The sequence below is a fragment of the Myotis yumanensis genome, unplaced genomic scaffold (assembly GCF_028538775.1).
Source record: "Myotis yumanensis isolate MYYU_CA2020_CCGP unplaced genomic scaffold, mMyoYum1.0.hap1 SCAF_1, whole genome shotgun sequence".
Taxonomy (NCBI): domain Eukaryota; kingdom Metazoa; phylum Chordata; class Mammalia; order Chiroptera; family Vespertilionidae; genus Myotis; species Myotis yumanensis.
The window spans coordinates 169869497-169880373 of record NW_027223752.1 but is presented as its reverse complement, the minus strand read 5'-3'; the positions used below and the strand labels follow the sequence as shown (position 1 = coordinate 169880373).

Genomic DNA, 10877 nt, shown 5'->3' with positions numbered 1-10877 from the left:
GCCGGGAGCTTCGCAGAACTGGGAGTTCTGCACTGTGTCTCCAGGCCTCCTGTGGCCTGGGCGAGCATCATTCTCAATGGGAGACTCTTTTGATCTATCCCCTGAGCCCAGGGTGGCTGAGCTGGCTCCTGCAGAGGGGACCCTTGGCTGTACCAACCTGAACCTGCAGCAAGCCCCGCTAGGGGGAAATGGAATCGGAGACTCTTGGTTAAAATGCAGAATGGTGCAACCACTGTGGAAAACAGTGTGGAGTTTCCTCAAAAAATTAAAAATGGAACTGCCTTTGACCCAGTGATCCCACTTCTGGGAATATATCTTAAGAATCCTGAAACACCAATCAGAAAGAATGTATGCACCTCCATGTTCATAACAGCATTATTTACCACAGCCAAGATCTGGAAACAGCCCATCAGTAGATGAGTGGACAAAAAGGTATGGCACACTTACACAATGGGTTACTACATGACTGTAAAAAGAAGGAACTCTTAACTTTTGTGACAACATGGATGGCCCTGGAGATTATTGCGCTAACTCAAATAAGCCAGTCAGAGAAAGACCAATACCACATGACCTCCCCTGTATGTGGAATCCAATGAACAAAGTAAACTAACGGACAAAATAGAACCAAAAGCATGGATACATGGAACAGAGTGATAGATTTCCGAGGGAAGGGGGACTGGATGAAAGAAGGTGAAGGGATTAGCCAAAGAACATACGTGCATAACCCATAGACACAGACAACTGTGAGGTGATGGCCAGAGGGAAGGTGGGGGTGGGGTGGGGGCTGGGTGGGGGCTGGTTGGAGGTGGGCAAAAGTTGCCGGGGGAAATGGAGACATCGGTAATAGTGTCAAATAAAAATAAAGTTTAAAAATGGTTAATAATGTAAGTTTCATGTGTATTTTACCACAATTGAAAAATCTTAATATGTAAAACAAGTAATATATAGTTTTATAGAAAATACATATAAGCATTGTTGGGGACCAGATGTAAGCTGGCAAGGTCCTTGCACCTGTAGGGGCTAGCAAGACTGGGACCCTTACCCACACAGTTTTCCCAGACTTGTTTGGATGGCGTTTATCAGTAGAATAAGAGCAATATTTGTAGAATGAGATCAGCCTTTCATAGCTTACCAAGAAGTCTGTAACTTTTTACTGAGATATGCTATACTGAGAACTTGTCCTTCTGCTGTGTCTCTCCCTTAGAGATTAAGAGGAACAAAGAATACATTCCTCTTGACAGACCTCCTATTCAGTGTGTTATGTATAAATAGTATTGTGTGGCTAATAAAGTTGCTTCAGTTCATCAAGAGAACTGGGGTCCTCCCGATCCCGCTTTCCTGTCTTTCTTTCTTTTCTCAATTCCCACCTCCCTGCCTCAGCCCGGCTCAACCCTGTCAGGCTGGCCCTGACAGATCTGGCGCCCGAGCTAAGGGACTGAGGAACTGGGAAAAAGACGGTGAGGAACTCCGTCGGGCTTGGAGAGACGACGGTGAGAAACTCCTCCAGATAAAGAGTGCACTCATTAAGGTAAGGGAGGAGCAATTTTTTGATAGTCGGGAGTAAAGCATGGGGCAATTAGAATCTAGAGAAAATGCTCTTTATGGGCAAATGTTAAAGTTTATGCTCAACAGTAAAGGATCTAAGGTTAATGACAAGCAAGTAGAAAATTTTTTAAAATTCATTCAGGAGGTCTGCATTTCCTTATTGAATTTAATACGGGATTGTTTAGATCCCAGGCATGACCATAATCAACCGTCTCTTAAGCCAGAAAAAAAGGAGAAGCAGTGTGATAGCACAAAACAGGGGTCTAAAAAAGACAGTATATTAAAAAGAAATAATGTAACTTTTAAAGGCAATTTAACTCCTCAAGATGAGGGGGATTTTGAGGAAGCTACTGCTCTTTGTCATAATGATAATACAGGTATTGTTCAGGCAAAAGAGGAGGAAGAATATTTTTCTGCTGGAACTGAAGAGTGCAGTGATATAGAGGATGTGTTGGAATGCTTTTTAGAAAAATTAAAGCTTCTTGGCAAGAAAAAGAGAAGCCGCGGGGGCCGTTCCCGCAGCTCTCCGCTGCCTTGTGCAGCACCAGTTCCACTCTCCCCTCTCCAGATGGCTTTGCAGGAGGCACGAAAGTGTGGTGAGGAATTGGGTATTCACGCCTTCCCTGTTATGGAACAGGTGAACCCTCATACGGGACAGCGTGAGCGTGCTTATGAACCGCTTCCTTTTAAAACCTTAAAAGAGTTAAAAACAGCCTGTGCTCAGTATGGGCCCACTTCCCCTTATACTTTAACCATCTTGGAAACTATGGCCTCAGAGGCTCTCCCACCTAATGATTGGAGAGCTATTGCCAAGGCTTGTTTATCAGGAGGGGATTATCTCTTGTGGAAATCAGAATATGATGAAAAGGCTAAGGAGCAAGCTTCTCGTAATCGAGCTGCCCAGATTAATATTTCTTATGAAATGCTGGTAGGTGAAGGAGTCTATGCTGATACCCATAATCAAATTCAATACCCCCAGGAAGCTTATGGACAGATTAATGGAGCTGGGATTAGAGCCTGGAAAAAGCTGCCCACCTCTGGTCAGAAAACAGAGGAGCTCTCAAAAATTATTCAAGGGCCAGATGAAAAGTATCAGGATTTTGTCTCTCGGCTATTACAGGCTGTTGGCCGAGTAGTGGTGGATGGAGAGGCTGGCATGTTAATAGTTAAACAGTTGGCATATGAAAACGCCAACACTGCCTGCCAAGCTGCACTGCGGCCCTATCAAAGACAGGGGACTCTCTCAGATTATATCCGAATTTGTGCAGATATTGGTCCCTCATATATACAAGGAGTTGCCATTGCAGCTGCATTAAAGGGAACCACCATTGAAGGAATTCTTCAGGAACAATTTAGCACAGAGAAAAGTCCAACATACAAGTGTTACACTTGTGGAGGAACAGGACACATAGCAAAACAGTGTCCTTCTAATAAAGGGGTTAATAAAGGAAATGGCAGAGGTCCCAAACAACCTGGACTGTGCCCTAAATGTAAAAAAGGAAAACATTGGGCAAATGAGTGTAAATCTAAGACAGATGGCCAGGGAAATTCTTTGCCTCAACACCAGTCGGGAAACTACCAAAAGGGGCCAGCCCAGCCATGGCAAATAACAGGGGCATTGTCTGTTTACCCTCCTGTCTCTATGCTGTCTCAAGGCCAGCAGGCTGCACAGCACCCAGCCTGCCACAGAAAACAAAATAGATACAAGAGCTATTCCGAGCAACCCCCGGAAGTAACGGGCTGGACCTTGGATCCATAGAGATGAGACATTCTATCTGCCCTGGGTGCTGCCATTGCTTATTAAAATAAACAAAATATCATTAGATTTAAAACCTCCCACATAGAGAAGAAATGATGATTTCCTTGCATTTCTGATACAGCTACAGCAAATGCCACCGGATCTGAAATTTAAAAATATGTCTGGGATTTCTGTACACGTGTAAAGAGAAAACTAGCTTGGAACTAAGGCGCCCATTGTCCGATTTTGGACATTTAGATAGAGTTTTAAGCTGAAATCTCTTTGCAAATATACAAAATAAAACCCAAGACTGATTATTTCCTAACAAAACTAGCAAAATTTGACCCAAAGGAAAAAAGATGCTGGCTAGATTCTAGCAGCAGGATTGGCATTTCCATAATAAAGAACAGTTTTTAAATACTAATAAAGGGTGTTAAAAGGTTAACTTCAAGGCCAAAAAGGAAATTCAGTAAAATTGTCTCTGTTACAAAAATTTGTTAAAGAATATGCCTTAAAATAATAAATTGGATTTAAATCTCAAGAATTATTAAAAATATATTAATTATAAAAATCTAAGTAGCCCAGGTAAAAGACAGCTACACCCTTTAATTAAGGCTGGCTTCCCAAAGCAATTTCTAATAGAGGAAGGGCTAGCCTCCCTTCCCCAAACAGAGCAGGTATGCCAAAAATTTCCTGCCAGTGACAACTTTTAAAAAGAGGCTTGCTTCTCAGTTTCTCATCCTTAGTAGAAAGAATATAACTAATTTGCATTTTAATGGTTACCTGTTTTCAGTCAATGACAGCCCAAGGCTTAGGAGTTAGCTAAATTGAATTAAATATTCTGAAATAACTAAATACTAAAGTATTAATCTAAATTTCCCTCATGAAAAATCTAGAGGATAGAATTAAATCTATTGATTATGTCTTGTATTTTTGAAGTTTATTCTTAAAAATGTTACTGATTGAGAAATGCTAAATATTTAACTTGCCACTTAAGAGTTTATAGTTCTAGTTAAATAAACTAGGAGAAATCATATAATTATAATAAAATTTCAACATTTGTCTAATTGAAAAAAGAGGATAAATTTTATTATCCCAATCAAAATTTTTATATACAAAGATCAGTTTTAATTTAATTGATATCTTTTAATAATTATAAAAGGTATATAATCTTTAAATTATATATACACATATATATTTAATAGTCTTTTAAGTTAGAGTTTAAAACTATAATCAAGGAATGACTTTAGGACATTTCATGGGCCCTGAAATGTTTTCAAAAGTTTATTCTCTCTTCTTATAGGATTTTTTAATAAAGGCAATTTAATATACTTGAAATCACATAGAAAGCTTTATCAAATAAATATTAATAAATATATATTTTAAGTTTTTGCCTCTAAGAAAGGGCAAAACAAGTTATCTTATTTAATATTTCTTAAAATACAACAGTAGAGTTTTAAGATATATTTTAAAATGACAAAAGCTTATTAATAATTTTTAATATTTTACAACAGCATATTATACATTTATTCCAAACAAACTTACAAACTAATTGTTTGGCAGCAATTTAATAAGAACATGAAAGGATTTTATCCCTTCCACTGTGTGGAAGGCCCCCAGGGAAGGCACTTAAGCATTCTATATTGACCTCTCTTGACCTTTTTGTCAAGGGGGTCCCTCTTCCAATTACCCAGAGCTGTTACCTAAGCTCTCTGTTCATACTGAGGTTGAAGCCTCATGGTGGCTGGTGCCATGGATCTGTCTCTTGCCCAATGGCGTAAGCTGGGCCCTCTATATAGAAGAAATCTGGGTTCCCCATGATCAATGCCGGGGCCCCGCCAGCAGGCGAGGGGATCCAAAGGCAGTTACTGGGCATGGAGGCCACAGGGGCATACGCTACCAAGGAGACAGAACTAAACCTCACATCACCCTGCTTGGCCCCAGAGGATGGCTGGTTAGTCAATGACGGGTAAGACCCCTCAGGGAGGGGCGACCTAAGACAGGCACAGTCGCAGGGGGCCTCAGGGGAGAACTTGGGGGTCAACAGAGGTGGGGCAGAGATCCTCACCCCCCCAACTATGCAGGGGCTTGAACACTTGCCCCTTCTGAGGGAGGTCTCCTGCCCCCATGGCTGCTGCGCTTCCCATGCCCAGCTCAGATCGGGACCCAGATAACAGAAAGAGACTTATTCCAGCCGAAATCGGTACCCAGATAACAGAGACTTGGCTAACAGCAACTACCCTATATCTAAATCCAGCTTAACACCAGGAATGCTCAGGGCCTTCTCAAGGATACAAAATAATCCTTTCCATTAATATTTACAGTATAAACTAAGATTGTTATTAAAGTATTAAATTTGACAGTAAAATAGTAGTCAAGTTTTCAGATTAATTAAAATTATTCAAAAAATATTAACTATAATTATCATTTCATAGTAAAATTGCTTAACATACAATAAACCTAAAGCAGTCATATTTTTGTACAAAAAATTAAAATTTAAAATTATCTAGACTTCATTATATAATTTCCAAAAGCCTCCTAATAATTAAATTTAAAAAAAAAGGGGGGAGGATAGTGGAAATATAGTGGAAGAATACCATATAAGGAAAAATATCCTGTAACTAATTTACATCTAGAAAAATTTTTTCATTTATAATGCTAATAACAAGACACCCATGAAAACACATATGGTGTCAAATAAGCCAAAGGAAAATCGTTTGGACAAAAATTAAAAGAATCCCAAGTCTAAATTATAGATATGATTCCTTTATTAACCTTTGGTCGAGAATACGTTTGTATATTTTCAGAAAATAACTCCAAGACCATGTGGATTCCTGCAACAGAAGAGAATTATCAGGACTGCTCCAGCCACAGAATAGCAGTGTCCCCGTGAGACAACAAGAAGAGAAGCAGTCCAAAAATGAAGATGGTGACAACACCTTATCATGCTAGCAGTCAGCAGCTGTGCGTCGCTGCAGGTTGCCCAGGACCAAACCACAGAGGGTCGGACCTGCATTGCCACCATTTGTCCACCATCCAGAACTGAAATATTACTGATGACATGTACACATAAAAAACTGTCGGACACTGAAACATAAACTTTGCCTAAAAAACAAAGAAGGGGGATCTGTTGGGGACCAGATGTAAGCTGGCAAGGTCCTTGCACCTGTAGGGGCTAGCAAGACTGGGACCCTTACCCACACAGTTTTCCCAGACTTGTTTGGATGGCGTTTATCAGTAGAATAAGAGCAATATTTGTAGAATGAGATCAGCCTTTCATAGCTTACCAAGAAGTCTGTAACTTTTTACTGAGATATGCTATACTGAGAACTTGTCCTTCTGCTGTGTCTCTCCCTTAGAGATTAAGAGGAACAAAGAATACATTCCTCTTGACAGACCTCCTATTCAGTGTGTTATGTATAAATAGTATTGTGTGGCTAATAAAGTTGCTTCAGTTCATCAAGAGAACTGGGGTCCTCCCGATCCCGCTTTCCTGTCTTTCTTTCTTTTCTCAATTCCCACCTCCCTGCCTCAGCCCGGCTCAACCCTGTCAGGCTGGCCCTGACAAGCATCAAGAAGAAAATGATAGCCTGGCAGTGTGGCTTAGTGGTTGAGTGTCAACCATAGGGAAATAGTTCAATTCCCAATCAGGGCACGCGTGCCCAGTTACGGGCTTGATCCCCAGTGTGAGGCATGCAGGAGGCAGCCGACTGTTGATTCTCTCTCATCATTGATGTTTCTACTGGTAAATCCTTCTCCCTCTCCCTTTCTCTCTGAAATCAATAAAAATATATTTTAAAAAAAGAAAATAATCGCCAAAGCTCTTTCTCCCCACCACCCTCTCTCTCTGTCTCTCTCTGTCTCTCTCTCCCCACCCTACACATTAATATTATGTATTGGAAGTCTCTATTAAAGACCCAAGGTAAAAAAATATATCAGATATAAAACTGAGTTATTAGACAGACCACCAAGATACAAATTTTAAAGGAAATATTCAAGCACTGGCCCCCTTCCTGGATCACAATGTGTAGAGTTTGAGAGAAAGCTGTGAGGAAGGTTGTTTCCGAGAAAGTTCCTCAGACAAGAGGCCACAGTGAGCCCAGATGCAAGGGCGGGTGCTCAGAGCTCTGGCCAGAATCACTCAATCTAGCTTCAGGCATGTTGAAGGCCCACAAAGGAATTATGGTCTGTAATTATATCCCCAACACCGAATCCCTGGATTTAGTGCCTTCTTTAATTGAAGAGCGTGTCTGAGCCAGCCTAAAAAATGGCAACAGCTTCACAGTGGCAGCTATTCAGACACTCACTGTGTCCTGAGTTCAGCCTCTATAATCTTTCATCCCCACAGAGGTAAAGCACTAATGTCTGGTGTGGGGTTTGGCTTTTGTTAGCTGTGTTTTATTTGTTCCTGTTTGGGTTTTTGTAGTGGTGGTGCAATGTGAAGAAGAGAGAGACTTGTCAACCTCATCTGCTCTTTCCTTGATTAGTAAGGCGGACAGACCACTGGCCAAGCTCAGAGCTGGGTCCCAGGTTAATGTGCTAGATTGCAGTAGCTTGTACTTTACAGAACTCAGCCGTCACCATGGCTATCTTTGCTAGTGTGTTATTTTCTCCATTTGGTAAAAATGAGAATAGATGCATTCCCCCGCAGGAGGCAAAGAAAGAAGCAAGAGTCTTTATTGAAAACTTCTCCAGGATGGTTCAGATTCCAGGTCACTCCATGGTGTAAGTTCCTGGCAAATACTTGTGACACATTTATCTACTCTGCAGCTTAAGACTAGGACTCATTACCTGCCTTGATTTTCTTTGACTATTGATTTTTTCCCTAGTTTGAAGCTATAATTCAAAACTCTCTTCAAAGAGAATATCAGTCAACACACAAACTCAAAATTGGCAGAGCTAGTCTATTAGATGGATATGGTCAAAGGCCCTTTAGAGATTAGATACAGATCATACTTATTGGATTCCTAAGTCACCACTAACCCTGGGGAATCTGGCCTTACTACCAGTTCCCTAGAAGGTATGTCCTTTCTTCAAATTAAAAGTCTTTCTGCACCATACGATTCTGGCTTACAAGTTTGCAGTCCTCAAGATGGAACTTTTATCTCACAGCAACCTGTTGAGCTCTTGTCCTGAAATACTCACTTCATTCTTAACTCCTCACCTCAGCCACTTTCTGCCTCATCCTGAAATCTACTAAAGAGGCCCCTGGCCTGCCTCCTTATATAGTGTACATGGTGTCATTTTACATTTTAAGCATATATTGTCCCCTAACCCCCCAATTTTAGGCCTCTTCTCACATCTATGCCCAAAATACAATAATAAAAATAAAACCTATTGTCTCTTAAATAAATGAAAATTAAATGATCCAGAGCTGAACATCTTTTTTGTGATTGATTATTGTGATACTGCACCTATGGGTGCATTTTATTACACACACAGATTTCTTGAAGAAGGAAATAATTTTGATATAGGCAGAGTTTGGGCACTTGAAGTAAAGAACAAGGAAACTGACATTTGAAAAATGCCTACTGTGTGCCAGCTTTATAAATGGCGTGCTTACTCTTCAGTCCTCATGACAGCACTGTGTGGCAGACAGAGTAATGTTACTGAGGCCTAGCATACAGTGGAACAAGAACAGGCTGTCAAGTCTAAAAGGCCTGGCTTAGCCACTCACTCATGATTTCAGGTGTATTATTTAACCATTTTGTACTAATTTCCTCCTCAATTATATAGAAAATAGTTCTTGCCCTGGTCAAATAGCTCAGTTGGTTGGAGTATCGTCCCCAAACGCCAAAGTTGAAGGTTCAACCCAAGGTCAGAGCACATACAAGAATACAGGAGTCAACCAAGGAATGCATAGATGGGTGGAGCAGCAAATTGATGTTTCTCTCTCTCTCTCCCTTTCTCTCTCTCTAAAATAATTTTTTTAAAAAAAGAAGCATAATTGCCAACTTGGGAGGGGCACTTGGCAAAGCATCCTTCAAAGAAAACAGTTCTTAGTTTATAAGGTTGTTTGAAGAACAAAAATAATAAGTGTGAAACACCTGGCACATGCCCAATAAGGCATAGCTATTATTATTGTCTTCATTTTACAGAGAAGAAAACTGAGGCTTAAAAGAATATAAACCAAGGCCATATGAATCCTTAATTTAAAATACAGTTATTCAATGTGCAGTCACCTTTTGATTGATATACCTGTGCTTGATTTTGCATTTTGAAGCAAGATATTCCAAGTATGGTGTTTCAAGGAACAGGCTAGGCCAAACCATAGGCCAGGAAAAATATCGTCTGGATCAGGAGATAATTGTCTTTAATACCTCCCATTTCTCATCACTTTCTTCCATTCTCCTCTCTCCTGGAGCTAAAACACCCTTCACAGATACAAAATTTGTAGCCCAGTTATCACTATATACTTTGCTCTTAGTCAATTCATTTACCTGGAGTCTCTCAAGTCTTCTACACTGCCTATTTTAAACTGATAAGAACAGATACTACACTTGATCTTAGCCAAAAGGCCGAGAAGCGATTACACTGCCTATTTTAAATGTATCACTGGATATAGATAAGGATAAACATTGTCCAATGAACAAAATATCACTCCAATAAAAGAATGAATTTGTAAGCTCAGTTAGTGTATCATCCTGCTACGCCAAGGTTGTGGGTTTGATCCCAGTTAGGGCCCTTACAAGAAGCAACCAATGGATGCATAAATGAGTGGAACAACAAATCTCTCTCTCTTTCTCTCTCTCTCAAATAAATTTTTTAAAAAGAATTAATTTATACCTAATAGTGGGGTGGGTATAAGAAGATCAAGTTTCTAAGTCACTACTGTTCATTTCAGATCATCTTTGAATAAAACAGCACTTACTGAAAGTCTTATGATAAAGGCCTTTTCTAGCTTTCATAAATTGGTTCTTTCTTATTGTAAGGTGTTTTCTTTTTTCTTCTTCTTCAGCCATCTCAGTTTTGGGAAATACAATAGGTGTTGACTGAAAAAGCCTGGACCAAATTCAGGACTTGTGCAAGCTTCAAAACACGTAGTTTATCCAGGATGTGGAGTTTCCTCTATTGCTTAATGTTCTTTTCAAATTCCTTAGAGATCTGCAAATCTGAAACCAATCGGAGATGGTTAAATTATTTTGTTCAGTCCCAAGTGCCAAAAATTTCTTTTTCCTTCTCGGAAAATTCAAGCTCTCCTATACTCCAGGCCAGGTCAACACATAGGCAACACCCCCATGCTCACGCTTTATGGGCATCTGTAGCCTGCCTACCTCCTTTACCAGAAGTGACCCTGATTCCTCCTGAGCTTCAGGAAGTTCATACATAAACAATGACATCTACCTCCTCAAAACACAAAGAGCACCACTTGGAAAAAAATAAGAAGCCTGACTTTACTTAGTGAGACATTAACAGAAAAGATCCATAGATTTTTAATATAGATCCCAATTAGGGGACAGATGTGACAATAACAATACCAAGAAAGTCACAAATGTTTCTAGTCCTCACAGTTCTCAATTCTTGTCCCTCTCCCTCTCTACCACCTCCCTTTCCTCTTTTGCACACACAGCCCCTGCACTTTATGCCCACACAG

The 10877-nt window shown here is 40.2% G+C and overlaps 1 protein-coding gene and 1 pseudogene across 1 annotated transcript; one reads left to right on the top strand and one right to left on the bottom strand.

The window, feature by feature from the left end:
* Positions 1-1567: 1567 nt before the first annotated feature.
* LOC139021816 (endogenous retrovirus group K member 10 Gag polyprotein-like) lies at positions 1568-3305 on the top strand. The gene is made up of 2 exons (XM_070432559.1): positions 1568-1922; positions 2088-3305. Exons 1-2 carry the CDS (start codon positions 1568-1570, stop codon positions 3302-3304), a joined length of 1572 nt encoding a protein of 523 aa, XP_070288660.1. The 3' UTR covers position 3305.
* A 6364-nt stretch (positions 3306-9669) lies between these two features.
* On the bottom strand, positions 9670-9813 carry LOC138999491 (U2 spliceosomal RNA; annotated as a pseudogene).
* Between the last annotated feature and the right edge of the window lie 1064 nt (positions 9814-10877).

Excerpts from the sequence above, each read along its gene's own strand:
- LOC139021816 (XM_070432559.1), top strand. The coding sequence starts at position 1,568 with ATGGGGCAATTAGAATCTAGAGAAAATGCTCTTTATGGGCAAATGTTA. Across the intron at positions 1,923-2,087 it reads TTGTCATAATGATAATACAG|CACCAGTTCCACTCTCCCCT; the intron begins GTATTGTTCAGG and ends TGCCTTGTGCAG.